This window comes from Leucoraja erinacea, chromosome 15 (genome assembly GCF_028641065.1).
Source record: "Leucoraja erinacea ecotype New England chromosome 15, Leri_hhj_1, whole genome shotgun sequence".
Taxonomy (NCBI): domain Eukaryota; kingdom Metazoa; phylum Chordata; class Chondrichthyes; order Rajiformes; family Rajidae; genus Leucoraja; species Leucoraja erinaceus.
Window position 1 is genome coordinate 31,773,071 of NC_073391.1, and position 25,517 is coordinate 31,798,587.

Consider the following 25,517-nt stretch of genomic DNA (forward strand, 5'->3'; position numbering starts at 1 on the left):
TCAGGCGCTTGGTGGCACTCAAGACATTTTACCTCAATATTTATAATGGCATATATACATATTTGAGATATATTCGCCTGTGCCTTTCATTGCATAATCCAGTTATATATGTGCCCTATTACAATAGAAAGATCTGCCCTTAACCGCACAAGACGCTCGATACACAATGTCCTTGCCGAACATGACGACAGGTTAAACTAATCCCATTTGCCTGTACATGAACCTTTTCCCTCCATTCCCCGCATAACAAATGTCTTGCAAAAAAAAAAGCTCTGAACGCTACTATCGTATCTGCACCTATCGAGTCCTGACAGCGCCTTTCAGGCTCCCCGTCACTGTGTTTGAAATCAAAATGCCCAGCACATCTCCTTTAAATGTTGCCCCTCTCACCGTAAAGCTATATCTTTGTCAAGATGATCATACTGTTGGAGACCTAGATTAATCAGGAGCTGCCGAAATAACTAATCATTGGCCAATAGGCAAAAGGCCGTTCATAGCTCAGCCAAATGTATAGTTCAGGGTGGCTTTTGAAAGGTGGCGAGTTCACCATCATAGTTGTTTGTGGTCAGAGAGAGTCGGGAACTATGGCAAGATGTCGCCCTTTATTTGGTAAGATATCCAATGTGAACGATGTAAGATTGAACATTATTTTGTTAATTCGCTTGTAACGCGAGTAGAGAATGTTTTTTCTCTGATGGGAAGATTACCGTTTAAGAATAAGGGGTAAGCCATTTAGAACGGAGACGAGGAAACACTTTTTCCTCACAGAGAGTGGCGAGTCTGTGGAATTCTCTGCCTCGGAGGGCGGTGGAGGCAGGTTCTCTGGATGCTTTCAAGAGAGAGCTAGATAGTGGAGTCAGGGGATATGGATAAAAGGCAGAAACGGGGCACTGATTGGGGATGCACACAAACATGCTGGAGAAACTCAGCGGGTGCAGCAGCATCTATGGAGCGAAGGAAATAGGCAACGTTTCGAGCCGAAACCCTTCTTCAGACCGTATGATTGGGGATGAACAGCCACGATCACATTGAATGGCGGTGTTCTCTCGAAGGGCCGAATGGCCTACTCGTGCACCTATTGTCTATTACAAATGACGAGAACGTCCATAGCACAGTGCAGTACAGGAACAGGCCCTTCGGCCCACAATGTCTGTGCCGAACGTGATGCCAAAATAATCTCACGTGCCTATACATAATCTATATCCCACTACTCCCCGCCTATCCGTGTGCCTATCTAAGAGCTTCTTAAACGCCACTGGCATCTGCCTCCACCACCACCCCCTGCAGCAGCTCCAGGCACCCACCCAGTGTGTAAAACATGTTGCTCCGCACCTCTCCTTTAAACCCTCCGTGGCCCCTCTCACCTTAAAGCGACGCCCGCTATTATTTGATATTTCCATCCTGGGAGAGGTTCTGGCTGTCTACCCTATATTTCGCATGGTTAAGAGCATTTTGTTTACGATTCCAGACATTGTTCGAAGCGACATCGCCATGGACAAACAGAAGGGTTGTAAAATTGCGCAGCACCCGGACATCATGCTGGAACTGCAGAGAGAGAAAGCGTCACAGATGCAGATCGTCCTGATCAAAGAACATTTCTCCAACACCTACAGCAACATCACAATAACAGGTAGACCAGGGTGAAAGGACTGGATAGAGTGGAAGTGGAGAGGATGTTTCCACTAGTGGGAGAGTCTAGGACCAGAGGCCACAGTCTCAGAATAGGAGGACCTACGTTTAGAAATTGAGCAATTTACTTGGTCAGAGTGTGGTGAATCGGTGGAATTCATTGCCACAGAAGGCGGCGGGGGCCAAGTCAATGTGATATTTATAAGGCAGAGATTTACAGATGTTTGATTAGTACGGGTGTCAGGGGTTACGAGGAGAAGGCAGGAGAAAGTGGTTGAGAGGGAAAGATAGACCAGTCATGGTTGGATGGCGGAGTAGACTTGATGGGCCAAATTGCCTAGTTCTGCTCATTTAACCTATGAATATGAATAACAGCGTGGGCCGGGCTGATAGCCGGGAGATGGGGACCATTTGAATACAATTTTAGTTCGTGTTGGGGAGAACTTTGAGTGGAGCGACAGCGAGACGGCTATGTCGGCTTTGTACGTTGAATGTGTTAAAGATTTCCGCGCTGAACCCATTGCCTTTTCTACCACCACTCCCAACACGAACCCTCTCAACGACTGTAAAGGAATTAGGATTTTGTTAGTTGAACTATGATTTCTGGTTGTGCAAAGTTACATTCGACACCATTTCATTGGGTGCAGACGGCGTATATTTTGCCGTCCAATGTACCACGATTGTGGTGTGAATTTCCATTCAATGCACTTAATGTATGTTGTATTAGCTGCACAGTGTGAACTAGTTAAATGTGGCGAACCAGGTGTGTCTAAAGAACTCGATCCCGTGGTATCCAATTATATATGTTGCACCGGGTGTGATCATTAAGTCAGAGCAAATCACCTACAAATCAGATGGCTTATGACAATTTTTACAAGTAAAAGCTTAATGCCATGGTTTAAAAAATTTCCTCCAGGTTTTCTGCATTACTTTGAAGGTGGCGGAGTGGAAGGGGGAAGAAGTAATTTGAAACATTTGAAATTTAGCCTAAATAGCTTGTGAAGCAAATGCTCGGGATGCAGCCGGTGTGTGCGTCGTGTGGCCATTGCGTGAGGTGTCCCAGTTGCAAGCAGCGTGGCCGTTGCATTTGGCGCAGTCGTGACATGCGATGAACCCGCCGTGCAGGCGATGCACCGGCTGCATCTAGTGGGATGAGATGCAGCTGTTGCATTTGGTGCGTCCGTTGCATGTGGCGTCCTGCTGTTTGCTTTGTTGCGGCTGTTTTGTTCCTCTCGTTTTGTAGCTGCGTGCGGTGTAGTAGTTGTAACCAATGTGCTTGATGTGTACTGTGTACAGGTTACATTGGACAGGACAATTTGTCCTGGTGCGCATAGGGTATATTTGGTACAAGTATCATGTATGTCCATTTTGAATGTGGTCTACAGTTTGCATTTAATATACTTAATGTATCTTGTGTAAGTTGCACAGAATGAACCAGATAGGTGAGGTGTACCCCCTGTATGTAAATAACTCAATATAGTGGTGTTCATCTGTATATGGTGTAGGTTGGGATCACAAGTCGTGAAACCAAAAAGTAATTTTGTTTTAAAATGATCTATCGGTCTCCACCCCCTCCACCCCCACCCCCCTGCACTAACACAATGACTTTGTTGATCAATTGCAGTTTGTCAACATAACTGGGAAATCTGCAAAACATTTGTGTTAACTGCACTTAAAGTACTGGGACTTAGCCTTGCAACATATTTAAATAATTATATATGGAGAGCAAGTGGTACTAAATAGCTCCTGCTCTGAAGTATTAAATAATGATGTTACAGAATATTACTGTCATGTGTTGGTGAATATTGTCATAAAATCTATCCACAATTTCAAATAACAAAGGATCTGATCATAAGGGGGCTGGAAAAGTTACTTTTAATACAGAGTTGTTGTCTATGCTGGTAGCAATCAGCAATTTATAGTTGGCAAACATGTTCCACTTTCCTCCCACATCCTAAAGATGTGCAGGCTTGTAGGTAATTGGCATCTGTAAGTTATGATCATAAGACATAGGTGCAGAATATGGCCATTCGGCCCATCGCATCTACTACGATTTGATCGTGGCTCATCTATTTTTTCTTCTCAACCCCATTCTCCTGCCTGCTCTCTGTCACCTTTGACACCCATAAGAACCTTTCAATCTTGGCTTTAAAAATATCCAATGCCTTGGTCTCCACAGCCATACGTGGCAATGAATTCCACAGATACACCACCTTCTGACTTTAAAAAAAATTGTCCCGGTAGGGAACGGACACGAAAGTGGGATAACACTGAATGAGTTTAAACGAGTGATCGATGGTCAGTGTGGACTTGCTGGGCTGAAGCGCCTGAATCCATGCTGTGTCTTTCAATCAATCAAACAGCCTAGTGTGAAGTAAGTGATAACCATTCACACATGGGGATGGACATAGAATTATGCTACTTCGATGGCTAGTAGGCTTTGAGAAAGTAGTCAAAAACTATGAGAGGAACTAAATGCAAGGGTAACTCAGTCCTGGGATTAACAAAACGGAGCAGCAAGTATATAACATTCCCTGCAAGCTTGGGAACTAACTTTGTAACTTTGCAATTTTGTTTTTCTGGGCTGGAACTGTGAATTCATAGAGTTGTACAGCACCGAAACAAACCCTTCACCATGCCGACCTAGATGCCCCATCGAAGCTAGTCACGTTTCTACATCGTTTGGCCCATATCCCTCTACACCTTTCCTATTCATTTCTCTGACCAAATAGTCATGGAGTTATGCAACATGGAAAGAGGCCTTTCGGCCCAACTTACCCACTCCAAACAGCATGTCCCGTCTACACTAGTCCCCCCCCCCCCCCCCCCCCCCCCCCCCCCCCCCCCCCCCCCCGCCTTGGTTTGGCCTATATCCCTCAAAACCTGTCTATCCATGTACCTGTCCAAATGTTTCATAAACATTGCGATACTACCTGCCTCCTGTGGCAACATGCAGAAGGTAGGACTGTTCGGTGACCTTTTGTAATTTGTCCGCACTGGAAATGTGGCGACACTTGTGTGCTGCCTAGGTGAGGTCTGCTGTATGGTTTTACTGGTTTGTATGCAAAACAGAGCATTTCACTGTACCTAGGTACATGTGACAATGTATCATTAAATAATTGAAAATGGAGTTGGTCGCAAGATCTCATTGTATTGAGCGGTAGAGCAGGACCTAGGTGCAGTGTGACCCATTCCGGTTCCTATTCCTCCTGCTCCTCCATCAGTCGTAGCTCAACTCTAGGTAATACGGTAATTTTCACCAAACAGGAATTGCGTTTTAGTGCATTAGTGACGTTGTGCTGGTGAACTCTCACCTTGATGTGATTTTAATCAATCTCGACTCTGCAGCCACATTATTGTTTAAACTGTACAACCTGCTTCAACTAAGGAGAAAAAGCTCCCCCTTCATTTTCTCCATTCTGCTGGGAATGTGCAGTGGGCGGTTAACTCTCCCACCACAACGTACCTGCATTTCTGATGTGATATCAGAGGACTAATCATCGACCTCAATGGAAACCCTCGGACTATCTTTAATTGGACTTTATCCTATATCTAAACACTGTGGACGGCTCGATTATAATCGTATACATCGCCTTTCTGCTGACTGGATAGCACGTAACAAAAAGCTTTTCACTGTACCTCAGTACACGTGACACTAAATTAAACTTCCAAAAACAAAGAGTTTTTATTGGAAGAATTTTAGTGTTTGTTGCAATGTTTGGACATAAGAACTGGATCAAGAGAGCAATCAAAAATTAAATCCTCATATAATCATGTATGGGGTCTTTATGCTGACTGGATAGCACGCAACTAAAAGCTTTTCATTGCACCTCGGTACACATTAAACTCAACTAAAATCAAGCAAACTTAAGATCAACAAAAATTAACTAAAACTAAGTAAATTAAAATCAACTGAAATTAACTAAAATCAACTAAATTGAAATTAAGCAGCCAAAACATTATTCAAACATCGAGCAATATAAAGGAGTGGCACCTAGGGGAAAGGGGAGTTGGGTATACTCCAGCTCTGCAGTCTTCTCTTGCTTTGAGATCCCTGTGCTTCTCCTGTTTTGAACATCCCTGACTTTAATAGCTCCATCATTGGTAGATATGCTATTAACTACCTGGGCCTCAAGCTCAGGAATTTCCTCTCTAGCCCTTTCTGTTCCTCTCTTTCTATTTAAGACTTTCCTTTTAAGAACTTGCTTCATTCATTAAACTTTTGGACATCTGCTGTAACATCTTCTAATGTGGTTCCTGTGAAACAACTTGGGACGTAGAACTACATTAAGAGTGTTGTTAAAAAAAGTAAGTTGTTGTTCCTGTTATCGGAGAGCTGAAAGGGTACGCCAAGATTAATAGGGAGCAAAATCGATTCTTAATGCTATTAGCCTCGTACGAATTGCCAATTTATTGTTTGCATTTGGGAATTAACCTTAACGGGTCAACCTCACAAATTATAAGCTGCTGAGATGTGTGCTGGCATTATAAGATGAGTTAAAATGGTGCTTCATCTTAAAGCAACTCACTTAACATTCTTAGCCATAAAGAGAATTTAAAACGTAAGAATATTGCCAGAAAGTTTGGAGTTAGGAAAGGTTGTAATAGAAAACATTCTTACTTCAGTTTACCAGGTGAAACTATTTAAATGTAAAGTGGTTTAAGAGACAATTAGATTTATTTCCTGAACAAGGGAGGGTTGGGGAGTGAGGGTTGAAGATGATGATGCTGGGGATGGGAATGGGGTTAGAGGGCAGGGGGCAGGATGGGAATGAGGAACAGGAGCAGGATAGGGATGGAGACAGGACAGGGATGGGGATGGGCTGGAGGGGAAGATGGGAAGGCGTGGGGATGGGAGGGGGATGGGGGCAGGATGGAAATGCGCCGTAGGATAGGCTGGGGGTGAGGATGGGGATGGATGATGGCGAGATGGGGTTTGTGGATGGGTGCAGGACAGGAATTGGGAGGGGGATGGGGGTGGTCGGAGCTTGTTGGTTTGAGCGGCAAGTTTGAGATATACCCCCAAAAAATTGCCAGCCTTCGTACATAAGCATCTTGCCTACTGTTACTATTTGGTTCACAGTACGGAGGATATAGTTTCATGCTCACTTGGCTCCTGAAACCCTACATTGCCATCAATGTCACTTAGGCAGAAAGAAGGGAAACCTTATGAATAACCAATCCCTGTCCAGTGGTGATTAAATCATGAGTATTGACAATGTTATCAAAGGCTCCCAATGTGGGAACCATCATTTATTTCCTTCCCCTCCCCTCATCCTAATTTATTTCCCCACCCACTCCTGCAATCAGTCTGAAGAAGGATCCCAACCCAAAACATCACCTATCCATGTTCTCCAGGGATGCTGCCTGATCCGTTAAATTACCCTAGAATTTTGTGTAATTCCTTGGTAAATCAGCACTTGGAGTCTCTTGTTTCTACATTTCTATTGCAAAATGCCCTCAGGCTATGTCTACTTGGAAGAAGTTCTCCTCTCTCCAGGAGATCTGTGAGACCCTCCCTTACTGCTCCCCCTCTGATTCAGCTATGACTGCCATTCCTTGTCCTGCCCTCCATTCTTCTAGCTTTCTTTCCCTCCACTACTGCAATCGATGTTTCCATTAGTGGGAGAGTCTAGGACTAGAGGACACAGCCTAAAGGGCCTGTCCCACTTGGGCGTCATTTTACGCAACATCCTAAAAATTGGTTGGTGCGTCGTGACGAGCGCGTGATGCGCGCATTGCACGTGGTGAGGTGTGGTGGCGTATGTAATGACGCGTGGTAACATGCGGCGACTCAGGATTTTGGAATATTCAAAATCCTTGCGCACCACTTGCGTGATGTATCCCTTGCACACGCTGATGTACTGACGGCGTACGTTTAGCGCGTGGTGACGCATGGTTACGCATGGTGACGCACGAACATTGCCTATGCTAATTTATTATGTGTCACCGTGCGTCAACGTCCATAACTATGCGCCGCACGTACGGCGTCGGCGCGTCATTTGAGCGCCGCACCATGTGAGCACCCGGGTATAAAGCGCGCATAGTTTTGAAAATTTTTCACTGGGAAAATCCTTGCCACGGAGATCGGACTAAGTAGGAATGACATCGCAAATGGATCCCAAAAGAAGCGGGGCCCTCAAGAGCACTTGGAACGCGACTGTCGTACTGCTAGACGATTTTCCCGTGGCAGTCGCTACCGGCCTTGCGCAAATGACGCCCATGTGGGACAGGCCCTTCAGAATAAAATTACGAATCTTTAGAAAGGAGGAGGAGGAATTTCTTTAATCAGAGGGTGGTGAATCTGTGGAATTCATTGCCACAGATGGCTTTGGAGGCCAGGTCATTGGGTATTTTTAAGGTGGAGATTGGCAGATTCTTGATTTGTCGGGGGTTGTGTGGAGAAGGCAGGAGTGGGATTGAGAGGAAAGATAGATCATCCATGATTGAATGGCGGAATAAATGTGATGGGTCAAATGGCCTATTTCTGCTCCTATGGCTTTTGAATGTATGAATCAGTCTGAAGAAGGGTTCCGACCCAAAACGTCACCTATCCATGTTCTCCAGCAATGCTGCCAGATCAGCTGACTTATTCCAGCACTTTGTGTCTGTATATGTTTCCTTAATTTTGGTTTCCAAAATGCATCTAGTTTTTGACATGCTTAATGAAGCAATGGTATTTATTATTTTCAATGTACATTAATAATGAAAGGAACGCTTAGTTTTCAGCGATTTCGTGATATACCTTGCATACCTGTACCATGTTCTACCTGTTCTGCAATTTGGCCTCCTAAGACCAGTGCCAAGCTGAGTTTGAGAGTTTAAAAAAAAAAAAAAAAAAAAAATCAGCATGGAAACAGGCACTTCAGCACCAGTCCACGTTGACCATCAATCATCTGTTCACACTAATTCATGTTAGTAAGTTTATAAATCATAGCAGGAGAAGTAGGCCATTTGGCCCATCAGGTCTATTCCACCATTCAATCTTGGCCGATGTATCCTATTCTCCTGCCTTCTCCCCGTAACCCCTTGGCACCCTTACTAATTCAGAATCTGTCATCTCTGCCTTAAAAATACCCACTTGGCCTCCACAGTCGTCTGTGACAATGAATTCCACATTCACCACCCTCTGACTAAAGAAATTGCTCATCTCCTTTGTAAAGATGTGTCCTTTTATTAGGTTATAATAGACTCTGGGACCAGAGATAGTCTGGTCCTAGACTCTCCCAATAATGGAAACCTCCTCTCTACATCCTAATTCCATGTTATCCCACTTTCATATTCACTCCCTACATACTTGGGGGAATTTACAGAGGCCAATTAACAACAATTTATTTTTAATACTGCAAGTTAAAAATACTAAAGGCTGTATGTTACATTAGTTAATAGAGTATCATTGCACAAGCATTAGTGGAAGTAAATTGCTTGTCATTTTCTATGGCCACCCAAGGTGAAACTGACAGACTGTATTCTTAAGATATTTTTTTTTTAATCCAGAGCAGGGGAATGAAGAACCAAAGGACATTGATTTAAGGTGAGAGGGGAACCATTTCATAGGAACCTGAGGGGCAACTTTTTCACCCCGAGAGTGGTGGTATGTGGAACGAGCTGCCAGAGGAGGTAGTTGAAGCAGGCACTATAACAATATTGAAAATACAAGGAAATGCTGAAGGTAGACAAAAATGCTGGAGGAACTCAGTGGTTGAGGCAGCATCTATGGAGCGAAGGAAATGGGCAACTGATTTGGGTCGAAACCCTTCTTTGCCTCACCCGCTGAGTTTCTCCAGCATTATTGTCTACCTTCGATTTTCCAGCATCTGCAGTTCCTTCTTAAACAAGGAAATGCTGTTGCTGGTTTACAAAAAAAAGACACCAAGTGCTGGAGTAATTCAGCAGATCAGGCAGCATCTCTGGAGAACATGGATAAGTAATGTTTTGGTTCAAACTAAAGAAATGACCTAACCCGAAACCATATTTTATTTATGTACTCCTGAGATGGTGCCTGAACTCCTCTCCCCTCTCCAATCAGGCAAAAGGTCTCGAAGTGTGGAAAAAGTGCACCTCCAGATTCAGGGACAATTTCTTCCCAGGTGTTATCAGGCAACTGAATCGCCTTACCAGAGAGCAGTGCTGAACTACTATCTACCTCTTTGGTGACGCTCGGACTATCCTTGATCAGACTTTGCTGGCATTACCTTGCACTAAAAGTTATTCCCTTATGATTGTATCAATACACTGTGAATGGGTCGATTGTAATCATGTATTGTCTATCTGCTGCCTGGATGGCACACAACAAAAGCCTTTTGCTGTATCTCGGTACACGTGACAATAAACTAAACTGACCTGCTGAGTTACCCCAGCACTTTGTCTTTCGGTTTTAACAGGGGTGATCTTATAGAGGTGTATAAAATTGCAAGGGGAATTGATAGGCTGAACACACATAGTAGTGGAATCGAGAGCCAATGGGCATAGGTTTAAGGAGAAAGATTTAATAGGAGCCTGATGGACACCTTTTTCATGGGTTGGTACATACTGTATGTGGAACGATCTGCTAGAGGAGGTAGTTGAGACATGTACTATAACACACATTTAAAAGACATTTGTGCAGATACATGGATAGGAAAGCTTACGAGGAATATGGCCAAAAGCGGGCAGGTGGGACCTGCATAGGTGGGGCATTTTGGTCGGCATGGACACGTTGGGCCAAAGGGCCTGATTCTGCGCGGTGTGACTCTACGACTGTAGGATGGGACATTTTAATGGTGTCGGCCATGTATGCCACGACTCCGGGAAAACGTAACGAGTCTACTAATCGCGCAGGCATACTCGCTGGTGATGTGGCAGATTCTGACATGCACAGCTGCAAGATCATACGAGCGTATAAAAAGGAATTTTATTTTCCACAATTTCTCCCTCCACATGGGTGTTGTAAATTGTAACGATCGCTCTTTGAACCCACATCCACACTTAATTTGCATTCATCCATTTAGGGAGTTTCTTTGCCCTCTAAAGGCAGTTATTTGAGAGCAATGGTTTTTTTTTTTGAACAAAAGTAAAGAATTGATGAGGGCGAAGGGTTAAGAGAATGAAAAACATATGTCTGAAAGTATAAAGCTTTTACGTGCCATCGTTTTCTTTCAACAGCGTAATGACCCGAGATGTCATAATTAAACAATGTAATTGTGATCCCGTAAAAGGGAAAGGTCATAATCACCAATAAATCACACAAGATCAATCAAGGCATATCAAGGTCAAATGGCAAAACATAAGCTTCCACTGGGGAGGCCCACCAAATAACTCCAGAAGTGACAGGGATGAGAAATGATCTAGACATTTGCATCAACAGACATCTGTCTTTCATGTTGATTCTGCTGCTGAATGCTTTCCTATTGCACAAGGGACCTTACTACTGTGAATGAAATGCCCTGCCATTTCCAAGGCTTCTCACTTTACCCCCTACCCATAATGCTGGATGTTGAGGGGTGACATAATAGAAGTATATAGAAAATTATTCGAGGCACAGATAAGTTCGACAGCCAAGACCCATCTCCCCCCCCCCCCCCCCCCCCCCCCCCCCCCAAGGTAGAAATGTCAAGGGCTAGAAGGTGTTGCTTTAAGGTACGAGGGGAAAGGATTAAAGGACAATAGGGCACAAAGTGCTGGAGTCAGTGGCGGATTAGTTAAAGGTCACCTAAAATCGGAGAGTTTGATGCTCATACCTTTCGGTTGTAAGCTACCCAAGCGGAAGTTTAAAGGAGATGTGTGGGGCAAGTTTTTCACACGGAGGGTTGTGGATGCCTTGAACATGCATCCAGGGGTGGTGGTGGAGGCAGATATGATAGTGTCATTTAAGAGGCTTTTAGACAGGCACATGGACATGGAGGGATATGGATCACGTGCAGGTAAAGAAGATTAGTTCATTTTGGCATCGTGTTCAGCATAGACTTTGTCTATCGAAGGGCCTGATCTTGTGCTGTAATGTTTTTATGTTCGATGTTCTATTATTGTGCCTCAGCCCAAAATTCAGACAAGACAGCCTTGTTTTATGAGTGTTTTTCTTTTTCGCAGTTTAGGTATTAACTACCATCTTGTGGCCTGAGACAGCTTAATGGGCGACACAAACTTTGTATGATTGACTGACTGACTGGTTAGTTTATAACTGAGTCATAGAGTCATGCAGTACAGAAACAGGCCCTTTGGCCCAGCTTCTCCGTGCCATCTAAGGTGTCATTCTGAGCTAGTTGACAGAGACTTGGTGGACAGGAGGACCTGTTTCCATGCTGTATCCCTAAACTAAACTAAACCTGGAGATAGACACAAAAAGCTGCAGTAACTCAGCGGGACAGTCAGCATCTATGGAGAGGAGGAATGGGTCACATTTCTGGTGGAGACCCTTCTTCATTCCTTCTCTCCAGAGATGTTGCTTTTTCCGCTGAGTTACTGCAGCTTTTTGTGTCTATCTTTTGTTTAAACCAGCATCTGGAGTTCCTTCCTAAACTAAACCTGGAATTGATCCTGAGCTTGGGTGCGGTGGGTGAGAGTGGGTGCGTGTATCTGGAGTTTGAACATTCTGAGTGGGACCGTGTGGGGCTTTTTAGTGACATGGTTCTTGCCTGCAATCTTCTTTAAGCTTTAGGGCAGCTAGAGCCGTTGCCTCACGGCACCAGAGATCCTGACCTTGGGTATTATGATTGTGTGGAGTTTGCACGTTCTCCCTGTGACTGCCTGGGTTTTCCCCGGGTGCTCTGGTTTCCTCCCACATCATTAAAACGGGTTTATAGGTCAATCGGCCCTCTATAAATTGCCCCTAATGTGTGGGGAGTGAATGAGAAAGTGGGACAATGTGGAACTAGCGTGAACGGGTGATCGAAGGGCGAAGCGGATTCAGGGGGTCGTAGGATCTGTTTCCACGCTGTATCTCTAAAGTAAAAAGTAAGTTGTTGAAAGCTCTGTTTAAATCGCATCTAGAGGTTTACACTGGGTTGTGGGCATGAACCTCGGAGAGGAGTTGGGGCCAGAGTGCAGATGCACCAGAATGATAATGTGGCTAAAAGGTTTCAATTATGGGGACAGATTGTATGGATTAGGTTGGGCTTCCCTTGGGTGCAGAAGATTAAGGAGTGATATAATTGAGGTGCTTAAGGTGATTAAGGGATTTGATAGGGTAATAAAGAAAATGATTTCCTCTGGTGGGGAGTCCTGAACTATGGGGCACAACCTTAAAACGAGAGCCAGATCATTCAGTGGCGATGTCAGGACACTTCTTCACGCAAAGTGGGACTGGGATCCTTGGACTTTCTCTCAAAATGAGCTACAGAGGCTGGGGCTGGTCAAAATTTCAGAACTAAGATTAGGGCAGCACAGCTGGTAGAGCTGCTGCCACACAGCGCCAGAGACCCTGTTTAGATCCTGACTTCGGGTGCGGTCCTTGTGGCGTTTGCATGTTCTCCCTGTGACCCCGTGGGTTTCCTCTGGGAGCCCCAGTTTTCTCCCACATCCCAAAGATGTGCGAGTCTGTTGGCTACTTGGCCCATAATGTGCAAGGAGTGGATGCGAAAGTGGAATAAAATAATACTAGTATCATGGTCGGTGTGGTCTTGGTGGGCTGAATGGCCTGTTTCCATGCTGTATCTATCAATTAATCAATAATCTTGTTGGTTCCACCAGCTAGTTACGCCCTGGATGTTCTTAAAGGATATTCTTAAATTCCTTAATCTGATGGGTTGTTTTATAAACTGGAAAGAGTCATGGAGTCGTACAGTGTGGAAACAAGGCCAAAGGCCTAACTTGCCCACACCGACCAACATGTCCCACCTGCCTGTCTTTGGCCCACATCCCTCTAAACCTGCCCTATTCATGTACCTGTATAAATGGTTCTTAAACTCTTTGTTAGTACCTGCCTCAAGTACCTCCTCCAGCAGCTAAATCTTTCAATTTATCAATTAAAATAAGGAAGAATGTAGAAATAAAGAACTGCAGAAGCTGGTTTACTAAAAATAAACGCTCAAAATACTGGAGTACCTCAGTGAGTCAAGCAGCATCTCTGGAGATCATGGATAGGTGATATTTCGGGTCGGGATAGACACAAAATGCTGGAGTACCACAGCGGGACAGGCAGCATGTCTGGATAGAAGGAATGGGCGACATTTCAGGTTGAGACCCTTCTTCAGTTACACCAGCATTTTGTGTCTATCTTCGGTGTAAACCAGCATCTGCAATACCTTCCTACACATTTGAGGTTGGGAGCCTTCTTCAGACTTAAAACGTGGTGCTGTTCCTCAAGCTTACAGTGGGGTTTGTAGCAGCAGAGCAGGAAGTCCTAGGGAACTCCGACTGGGATGCGACTTAAAGGGGCAGGCGACTGAAAGTTTAGGGAACACTCTCGCGGCTTGAAGGTCGGTGCTTCGCAAAGCGATCACTCAATCTGATGGTCTCAATCTGACGATCAGATCATCACACAAACCGACCTCCTGCCCTTTGACTTCATTTACACCTCGCGCTGCCAAAGCAAGGCCACCAGCACAATCAACGACAAGTCGCACCCTGGCCACTCCCTCTTCTCGCCACTCCCTCTTCTCCCCTCTCCCATTGGGCAAAAGGTATAGAAGTATGAAAATGCACATCTCCAGATTCAGGCACAGTTTCCTCCCAGCTCCCAGCTGTTATCAGGCAACTGAATCATCCTATCAACAAATAGAGAGCAGTCCAGTAATACTATCTACCTCACTGGAGACCTGCGGACTATATTTGACCAGACTTTACTGACCGTATCTTGCACTTAACATTATTCCCTTTAATATGTATCTGTGAACTATGGATGGCACGATTGTCATCATGTTCGCAGACTGGTTAGCATGCAACAAAAGCAATTTACTGGCCCTTGGTGCAGGTGATAATAAACTAAACTCAGAGTCAAGAGTGTTTATTGTCACATGTCCCAGATAGGACAATGGAATTCTTACTTGCTGCAGCACAACAGAATATGTAAACATAGTACATAACAGGAGAAAAACTGTGGAGATTTGGGGTCTGCAGAATAAGGCTGAAATAATGGGTGTATGGGAGTTATTACCACAGCCATTTTTGCTTTGGGATTTAGATGAATACAGTTGATCTATAAACCTGTCAAGAATTGCTCTCACTGTTTATGTCATCTTTTGAGACAAAGGTTCCTGTTTACAGAATGCCCAAGAGGTTATTATTCTTAAGGAAATGCCCAGCTGGAGTTAATAGTGATGATAACAGCAGGCACATTGAACCTGTAATGATTTTTATATGAGCCGGGTTTCAATAACTTTAATAGAATGGTCATGTAAAGATAGACATAAAATGTTGGAGTAACTCAGCGGGTCCGGCAGCATCTCTGATGAAAAAGAACCGCAGATGCTGGTTTATATCAAAAATAGATGCAAAGTGTTGTTGTAACTCAGCAGGTCGGCTGGGGGGTGGGGGGGGGATAAACTGGAGGAGAGAAAAAGCCAGAACAAATCAGGGCCGGCAACAGATAACCTCAGGAAGGGTGGAGCCCACAATAGCCCATTGTTGGCTGGGGAAGGTAGTGATAACAAGAGGGACACAAGGATGCGACCAGTGGAGCTGGTAGGACAGCTGGGGTGGGGAAGCAGAGAGAGAGAGAGGAGGGAATGCAGGAGTTACTTGATTTTCATGCTGTTCGTGTAAAGATATTTTATGAAGCTCCTGCTTTGATAATAGAAAAAATAGGTGCAGCAGTAGGCCATTCGGCCCTTCGAGCCTGCACCGCCATTCAATATGATCATGGCTGATCATCCAACAGTATCCCGTACCTGCCTTCTCTCCATACCCCCTGATCCCTTCAGCCACAAGGGCCACATCAAACTCCCTCTTAAATATAGTCAATGAACAAACCTCAACTACCTTCTGTGGCAGAGAGTTCCAGAGATTCATCACTCTCTGTGTGAAAAATGTTTTTCTCATCTCGGTCCTAAAGGATTTCCCCTTTATCCTTAAACTGTGACACCCCCCCCCTTGTCCTGGACTCCCCCAACATCGGGAACAATCTTCCTGCATCTAGCCTGTCCAACCCCTTAAGAATTTTGTAGCTTAAGAATTTTGATGCAGCTTAAACCGTATCTGATTTATTGGAGAAGGATGAAGGAACGCTACAGTGGGGCCTGAGGTAGCAGAGCAAACTTCAGTTTAGTGGTACAGCATGGAAACCGGCCATTCAGCCCACCCAGTCCATGCCAACCATCGATCATCCGTCCATATTAGTTCTCTGTTATCCCACTTTCTCATTCGCCCTACACACTAGGGGGCAATTTACACAGGGCCAATTAACCCACAAACCTGCACATCTTTAGGATGTGGGAGGAAAGTGAAGCACCCGGAGGAAACCCACCAGGTCATAGGGAGAACGTGCAAACTCCACATGGAACTGAATCGGCACTGATTGGATTAGAGAAGTACAATTCCTGTTTTTAGATCGCACCCATCACATTGCAATATATGAGGCTACTGTGCTATGCTACCTGACTCGGTGGGCTGAAGGGTCTGTTTCTACGGTGTATCTTTCTTTCATTCATTCTATCCATCCATCCATCAATCAGTTTAGAGTTTAGATTTTGGAGATACAGTGGGGAAACGGGCCCTCCAGCCCACCAAGCCCGCGGCAACCAGACATCGCCTTGTACACCAACACTATCCTACACATTAGATACAATTTTACCGAAGCCAATTAATCTACAAGCCTGTGTGCCTTGAGTGTGGGAGGAAACCAGAGCACCTGAAGGAATCCCCTGCAGTCACAGGGGGAACATACAAATTCCGTACAGACAGCACCCATAGTCAGGATCAAACTCGGGTATCTGGCGCTGTAAGGCAGCAACTCTACTGCTGCATCACTGTGCCTACTTAATCATGATGACAGTGATTCATTTAGAGCATCTGTCGTTTAACGGCAGTAAACTGTGAGTCGCACTGCGGTCTCTTCTCTCTCCCTTTGGGCAAAAGGTACAGAAGTGTGAAAATGATTACCTCTTAATTCAAGGATAGTTTCTTCCCAGCTGTTGTCAGGCAACTGAATCATCTTACCAACAACTGGAGAGCAGTCCTGAGCTACTATCTGCCTCATTACAAACCCTCAGCCAACCTTTGTTTGGACTTTACTGGACGTTATCTTGCACAAAACGTTATTCTCGTTATTCCATTTATCATGTATCTGTACAGTGTGGACGGCTCGATTGTAATCATGTATTGTCTTTCCGCCGACTGGTTAGCTCGCAACGAAAGCTTTTCACGTTACTGAGCTACCTCAGTACACGTGACAAGAAACTCGACTAAACTGACCTAAGCTTGCAAGTGGAGTAAACTTTCTGTCAAGTGCAATATCCTCATTACTGCTTCGTACATTGGAAGCACTCTATCGTCAAATTCACTGCAGAGCAACAGTAGCCTATTTCACAATCTAATTTCAGCTCATGTTGCAGTTGGCTGGAACATCATAATTAACGGTACCACCCCGCAGGCTGGGAACAAGGGGACAGAAACATCTATTTTTTTTAAAATCGTTATCTCCTGACCGCAACTTGAACGTGTAAAACCACTTTTATGTAGGTTTTCTAATGAGATTAAATTGCTAGAATAAATGATTAAACTGGCTGTTCTACAAAGGGAAGCAATTTGCCTGAAGCTTTGAACAGTTCTAATCAACGATCTTCATCTTCATCTTTGCTTGCCAAACCAGTTAAATGTTTATAAGGATTAAGCGTTAGTGATGTTGTCAGGCAAGCAGATTATATTTAAAGTATTCACAGTGTAACTGTCTGTGATCCCAGGCTGCGATACTTCCATTCAAACAAATTAATGTCCAGAGAATTAGCTCCCATGACCCACTCAGATGCAACATGTTCTCTCCTGATGGCAACTGAGTTGCACGGGGCAGGAAGGAGGTCTTGTCACAGCTGCTGAAATTAGACTTGAAGATTCAGTCACCATATGAATGGTGGGCAGGATAGTAGTGGAGCGGTACAGTTGCTGCGTTATAGAGCTAGACACCCAGGTTCAATCCTGTTACTGATGCTGTCTCTATGAGTTTGTATCTTCTCCCTCTAACCACGTGGGTTTTCTCCGGGTGCTGTGGTTTCCTCCCACACTCCAGAGATGTAGTGGTTTATAGGTTAATTGGCTTTGGGGTGTGGGTGTGTGTGTGTGGGTGTGTGTGTGGTGTGTGTGTGTGTGTGTGTGTGTGTGTGTGTGTGTGTGTGGGTGTGTGTGTGTGTGTGTGTGTGTGTGTGTGTGTGTGTGTGTGTGTGTGTGTGTGTGTGTGTGTGTGTGTGTCTGTGTGTGTGTCTCTGCCTCTGTGTGCCTGTGCCTCTGACTGTGCCTCTGTGCTTCTGCCTCTGCCTCTGCCTCTGCCTCTGCCTCTGCCTCTGCCTCTGCCTCTGTCTCTGTCTCTGTCTCTCTGTCTCTGTCTCTGTCTCTGTCTCTGTCTCTGTCTCTGTCTCTCTGAACTCAGCGGGTGAGGCAGCATCTATGGAGTGAAGGAATAGGTGACGTTTCGGCTCATTGAAAATGTCCACCGGCCCATTGAGTCCACGCCGACCATTGCTCACCTGTTCACACTAATTCTATGTTATCCCACTTTGGCTCCCCATACAACAGGCAATTTACAGATCTACAAATCTGCACGCCTCTGGGATGTGGGAGGAAACTGGTGCACCCAGGGGAAGTACACGCTGTTGCAGGGATTGCATGCAAACTCCACACAGACAGTATTCGAGGTCGGGATTGAACCCGGGTCTCTGGCGCTGTGAGGCAGCGACTCTATCAGCTGCATCACTGTGTTACCCAAATGATATTGTCAGAGGTGTAGCTTGTTCCCGAGTCCCAGTTTTCCTCAAGAACAGCTGGGATTTTGTTTGGCAGTGTTAATGCATGGAGTTAATTTTCACTAAATAAACAATCACACCCGCAGTAACTTCCATTCTCTATATGAAATGAGGCGTGGATAAATCGTGATTCAAGTGAGCCGAGCAAAATTGCATCCTATTAAGAGAATTATTGAAGAATATGCTATAAATGCGGGAAACTGCTTTCACCCACGGAAACCCAAAGTATATTTTCGTATCGTCTGAACTTCATCCATTACAAGTTCGCAGGCTGCCATAGTTATCTCAACTATACTGACTCCCACAGTCATCACTGCCATACTTTCTTTCACTCTTCCTCCTGTAAAGATTTCTGGTCCTGTGTCTTCATCGTTTTGTGGGTGACATCGTGACCCAGCGGTAGAGTTGCTGCCTTACAGAGCCAGAGTCCTGGGTTTGATCCGGACTGTGGGAGCTGTCTGTACAGAGTTTGTATGTTCTCCCTGTGACCATGTGGGTTTTCAGATTAGGTCTCTTCTTCAGACTGATTGTAGTAGTTCACAAGTCATAAGAGCAGAATTAGGCCATTTAGCCCATCGAGTCAACTCCACCATTCAATCATGGTTGTCTTCTACCTTTCCCTCCCAATCCCATTCTCCTGCCTTCTCACCCATTATGCTTGACACTCTTACTAATCAAGAATCAATCTCCGCAATAATAATACCCAAAGACTTGGCCTCCACAGCTGCCTGTGGCAATGAATTCACAGATTCACCACTCTGTGACTACAAAATAAACCTGCTTCATCTTCTATCTACATTAACTTTCTTTTATTCTGAGACTGCCTCCTAGTCCTGGACTCCCATTAGTGGAATCATTCTCTCCACATCCGCTCCATCCAGGCCTATCACTATTTGATAAGTGTCACTGAAGACCCCCATCCTTCTAAACTCCAGCGAGTACAGGCCCAGAGCCATTAAACCCTCATCATATGTTAACCCAATCATCCCTGGGATCATTCTCGCAAGCTTCCTGTGGACCATGTCCATGCCAACACATCTTTCCTATGGTATGGGGTCCAAAGCTGTGGGGAGAAAGCTGGAGAAGAGGTTGGGGCAGGACAAAGCCTGGCAAATGACATGAATACAGGTGGGGGGTGGGGAGGAAGGTATCGGTTTGGGAACACATAGTGCTGGATGGGTCAATGGGGCACGCAATATCTCTCAAGGAACACAGTTTATGAGAAGACCGTTCAGAAGCCTGATAACAATTCATCATCATTGAAAACATTAGCGACGCAGTGGTGCTGGTTTCCAACGGGAACGGTGACGGATGTACCACACATCTCTGTCCTCCAGTTCCTGCGGACTTCCACCACTGGATGTATAGAATTTTGGTGTGTGTGCTACATCATCATTCCTTACAATGCTATGCACGATAGTGATCGCAACTTCTACTGAAGTGTGGATGGCCGTTGGCTCGCTAGAAGCTCATCCTCCCTTTGACAGCTCTGGTTTGTGTCCTGCTGGGTGTCCACAGTCCCCTCCTCACCTGGCAAGGCAGGTGTTATCGCAATGTTTAGGAACCATGTAGACGGGTACATGGATAGGACAGGTTTAGAGGGATATGGGCCAAATGCAGGCAGGTCGGACTAGTGCAGATGGGACATGTTGGTCGATGTGGGCAAGTTGGGTCGATGGGCCTGTTTCCACTCTGTATGACTCTATGACTGTACAGAATAGTCTGAAGAAGGGACTTGACCCGAAACGTCACCCAGTCCTTCTCTCCAGAGATGCTGCCTGTGCTGCTGAGTAACTCCAGCTTTTTGTGTCTATCTTTGGTTTAAACCAGCATCTTCAGTTCCTTCTTGTTGCTTGACCCACTGAGTTACCCCCGAGCATTGTTTTCCACCCAAGTCATGTTCACCATTTGTGAATTTAACACCCATTCCCTTTGAATGTACATATCCTTCATATCTTTTTCTGAAAGAAAATACATCCTCATCTCCCCTTAGACATTGCCCTCCTCATCTTCACAGGGCCCCCATTTGTCAAACATTCTTCCAGGTGTGTGTAATGCAACCATCCGTCAAGAAACTCGTGTGTTGCAGGTAAGATGAATGGATTCACACTGGACTCCCAGGGATAACATGATGCCCAGCACCAATTCCTAAGATCGAAATCCGATTTTGTCAGATGATTCAAAATATCGGTGGCATTTCCAGGCTTCAGAGTGAAGTTACTAATTTAAAGTAGATGTGAAAGTTTCTTTATACAGAGGGTGAAGGGTACCTGGAACTCACTGCCAGGGGTGGTGGTGGAGGCAGGGATAATAGTGATGTTTATGCAACTTTTAAATAGGCTCCATTGTGGTCTCCACCTTTCCTTGATCATCGGTGCTGGCTCTGATTTGTTGTTTTCATACCTTTCATTCATTTGTTCTTTGTACCTTTTCATACCTCTAGTTTCCCTCTCCCCTGACTCTGAGAAAGGACATCGATATGAAATGTCATCTATATCTTTTCTCCAGAGATGCTGCCTGACCCGCTAAGTTACACCAGCATTTTGTGTCTATCTTCGGTGTAAACCAGCATCTGTAGTTCTTTCTTTCACAATTTTAGTTAAGGCACGTGGAAATGGAGGGATATGGATCATGTGCAGGTAGAGGTGATTAGTTTAACTTGGCATCAAGTTGGGCACGGGCATGTATTGTGGGCCAGTGCTGTTTTGTTCGGCCTATGTTCTATATAGAAACAAAGAAACACAGAAAATAGGTGCAGGAATAGGCCATTCGGCCCTTCGAGCCAGCACTGCCATTCAATATGATCATGGCAGATCATCCAAAATCTGAAGAAGGGTCTCGACCCAAAACGTCACCCATTCCTTCTCTCCAGAGATGCTGCCTGACCCACGGAGTTACTCCATCATTTTGTGATTTAACCTTCGATTTAAACCAGCATCTGCAGTCCTTTCTTACACAAATTGTATTCAATATTGTTAGCTGCAGCAAACCTCTCCATCTATTCTGCACAAGAACTGAAGGATTTTATGCTTCATTATCGACTGCAAGGCATTTGATCCAACCTGATTAAACTTTTAACATTCACCAGCCTTTAATTCTCTCATGCATCATTCCAAATCTAAACCACATCATTTCAAGTCCCACGTTGATATCAGTGTGATATACTCCACCAGCACAACTACACAGCCATCCCTTGACTTTGACCACTACTTTAGGCAGGTTCAATCCTTCCTCCTCACCAGTGCTGTATCTTTGTGGGTTCTAAGGAGCGGCACATAGCGCAGTAGTAGAGGCACCACCATACAGTGCCAGAGAACTAGGTTCGATCCTGGCTAAAGGTGCTGTCTGTGTGGAGATTGCACGTTCTCGCTGTGACTGTGTGGGTTTCCTCTGGGTGCTCCGGTTTCCTGCCACATTCCAAAGACGTGCAGGTTTGGAGGTTGATTGTTTATTTGTAAATTGTCTCTGGAATGCAAGATAGAGTTAGTGTGGGGGGTAATTGATGGTCCGCAAGGACTCGGTAGGTCGAAGGGCCTATTTCCACACTAACTCGAAACTAAACATGCAAAGTGTGCTGAGTATGTTGTAAAAAGAATGTCTAGTTTAATTGGATTATGTTCACTGGTTTATTTATTGTCACCTCTTCAGAGATATAGTAAAAGCTTGTTCTGCATTCTATCCAGTCAAATCATTCTATACATGAGTACAATAGATCCTGTTCTGGAACAGTACATAGAGAGTCACCACCTTGCAACTTCCAAATGTCTGAAAAGTCCAATCTTGGCCCAAGGTGATGTGCACTTTCTTATATTTCTCACCTTATGCCTGGTGTCCTGGCAGCACTGGATCATAGAAACATAGACATAGAAAATAGGTGTAGGAGTTGGCCATTCTGACCTTCGCGCCAGCACCCCCCATTCAACATGACTGTTCACCCAAAATCAGTACCCTGTTCCAGCTTTCTCCCCATATCCCTTGATTTCATTAGCCCTAAGAGCTATACGGTATCTTACTCTCTCTTGAATACATTCAGTGAATTGGCCTCCACTGCCTTCTGTGGCGGAGAATTCCACAGATTCACAACTCTCTGGGTGAAAAGGTTTTCCCTCATCTCAGTCCTAAATGGCCAATCTCTTATTCTTAAATTGTGACCCCTGGTTCTGGACTCCCCCCAACATGGGGACCATTTTTCCCGCATCTAGCCTGTCGATGAAGTGTGGGTCGGCCTGGCCCAGCGCGATGCCAACGGTTCCTTCCACTGGCGCTCCGTACAGCTGCCACAGGCTGTGCTCAGTCGGCTGCTGTGGGGTCTCCCTGGGCCACCTCCGCCAACACCCACGACCACCGCAAACGCACCTTCAGTGTGAATGTGATCACGATAATATGCATGTCTATTTAGATGCACTACCACTGACAATACTAAGATGGGGTATTTTGCAAGCTATAGGGAAATAATTGGGGAATGAAATTGATGAAGTTACTCTACAAGGAGATAGCATAGATATGATGGGACTAATGGCCTCATTCTGTGCTGGAATAACTCTGATTCCATGTTTGGATGAAACATAAATGTTATATAACCAACTTAGAAAATGTCATGAAAGTATTTAGATGCCTTTCCTACACAGGGATGGTGTTTTGAGTGTACAAGAGTATTTGTTGTAACACTGCAGTTTGTAGAAACAAGGATCTGGAGATGTTAGTTTACAAATGAAGACAAAAAGTGCTATTGAGGACAAAAGCTCAGAAATGCTGGAGCGGGTCAGGCAGCATTAAGAGTCATAGAGTCCTAGAGTGATTCTCTGGAGAACATGGGGATATTTCAAGTTGAGACCCTTCTTCAGACTGTTTATATTGAGGGGTGGGGGAGGGGGGGGGGGGGGGTTAGTAAAGAAAGCTGGAAGGGAAGAGGGGCAGGGCAGAGCCTGGCAGCTAAATAGAGTCTTTCAGTGTGGAAACAGGGACTTCAGCCCAACTTCCCCACACTGGCCAACATGTCTCATCTACACCAGTCCCACTTGCCTGCATTTGATCCATATCCTTCTAAACTTGTCCTATCCATGTATCTGTCTAAATGTTTCTTAAACGTGATAGTACCTGCCTCACCTACCTCCTCCGGCAGCTCGTTCCATACACCTATCACCCTTTCTGTGAAAATGTTATCCCTGGGTTCCTATTAAATCTTTCCTCCCTCACAATAAACTTAGGTCCTCTGGTTTTTGATTCCCCTACTCTGGGGAGTCAAGAGACTGTGTGTCTACCTGATCTATTCCTCTCATAGGTTGAGAAGGGATTTTTTTGATGGGGAGATGGTTGGACAAAGGCCAGAGATGAATAGACAGAAGATATATCGAAAGGTTGTAGCATTGATACATTTCCAGAGGGAATTGATAGATGCAAACACAGGGTGCAAATAGGTAATGGCAGAAGTCTGCTTGTATTCAATAGTATATCATCCAAGACCACTGGAGCCAAATGGCCTGATTCCAACTTGTAGACTATGTTTCTATAGAAGGCAAGTAATAAAAGTCACCATTGTGTATTATTTGCAACATGGAGAGAAACATTTATTAGGTCTTACCACAAATCTCTTGACAGAACGACTCATACCATGCCATGTTCAACATACTCTTCAAAGGATTATTGCTAAAATATTATGGAGTAGTATTTAGATAGTCTTAAACTCTATCAGTGCTTTTAAAAGCCAAGACTATCCGTAATATGATAGTGTTTAGATCTCGGACGTAGTGCTTGAGGATTGAATTCTAAACATTAGGAACTTGCTGATTTATGGTAGAAGTGGCGATGATGGGGCCTGTTATAGCCCTGTGTACGCACTGCTTATTGGGAAGCAGCTGCTTCCCAGTCTTATTATTGCAGCCACATAAGTCGGGTCTGAGTGTAAATTACATCCTCCCTGGGAATGCACTAGAATCCTGGAGGGAAACTCTGCCCCAAACCCCTGACACAGCTCCTTGAAAACCACTTACAGATCCCGCACTAAACTATTAACACTATTCCCAAATTGATCACAGATCTCTTCCAAAGCCAGTCACAGACTTTTCCCCCCCCTCTAGCTGATCCATTCTTTTGAGGGTATTTTTTTTTTCTTCTTCCTGATGCTTATTAAAGCCAGGGAATTTTTGTACTGGAGAAATAGAACTGTTTTTAGTCAAGGAACGATCCCAGGTGTGTCATCCAGTTGGCGAAACACACATGTCCTTGCAAAAACTCTAATGGGTTTCTTCCAGAAAAAAAAATCTGACCCTGCACTGCATCAGAATGGAGCTGGACAATTTGACCCATAAGTGGATTGTTTTGTTTAAATACAAGAACATGTCAGAGGAAGAGAGAAAGTCAGAGTTAACCTCTGAGGTTAGACACCTTTCAACACCAATGATTGATTGTCGAGCCACAAATAACTGCAGATGCCGGAATCTTGAGCAAAACATAAAGCGCAGGAGAAACTCGGCGGGTCAGGCAGCATCTGTGGAGGGAAATGGACAAGCGACAATTTGGGACTGGACCCTTCTGCAGACTGAATGATTAATTGTTCCAAAAGTGACTGTGAAAATCTGCAAGAGTTGTAAGGCTGCAACGCTACTAGTGCACCGCTGTGTTTCCCTTCTGTAGGCGATGAATGTTTCAGTTGTTACTGCTTGCAGTGGATGGTGAATCTCTGACATTGTCTATCCCAGAGCATTGCAGAGGCTACGGGGTATTTAAAGTGGAACCTGGGGCTCTTTGAAAGATCTGCGGATTGAGGGCTATGGGGAACTAGCATAGGAGAGGAGGCATGTGGCCCAGCTGATAGGCTGCTCCCTTACATTGCCAGAGACCTGGGTTCGATCCTGGCCTCAAGTGCTTGTGTGTGTGTGGAGTTTATACGTTCTCCCTAGAGTGCGTGGGTTTCCTTCATGTGCTCCAGTTTCCTCCCACACTGCAATGACGTACAGGTTTGTAGGTTAATTGGCTTTGGTAAAAATTGTAAATTGTCCCTAGTGTGTAGGATAGTGCAAG

At 44.9% G+C, this 25,517-nt stretch overlaps 1 protein-coding gene across 1 annotated transcript in view; it reads left to right on the top strand.

Annotated features, from left to right (window-relative positions):
- hpse2 (heparanase 2) overlaps window positions 1-25,517 on the top strand; it is a 145,331-nt gene that overhangs the window by 2,204 nt on the left and 117,610 nt on the right. The window contains exon 3 of the mRNA XM_055647039.1: window positions 1,469-1,630. Within this exon, the coding sequence (XP_055503014.1) occupies window positions 1,469-1,630 (162 nt within the window). The remainder of the gene's footprint in view (window positions 1-1,468; window positions 1,631-25,517) is intronic.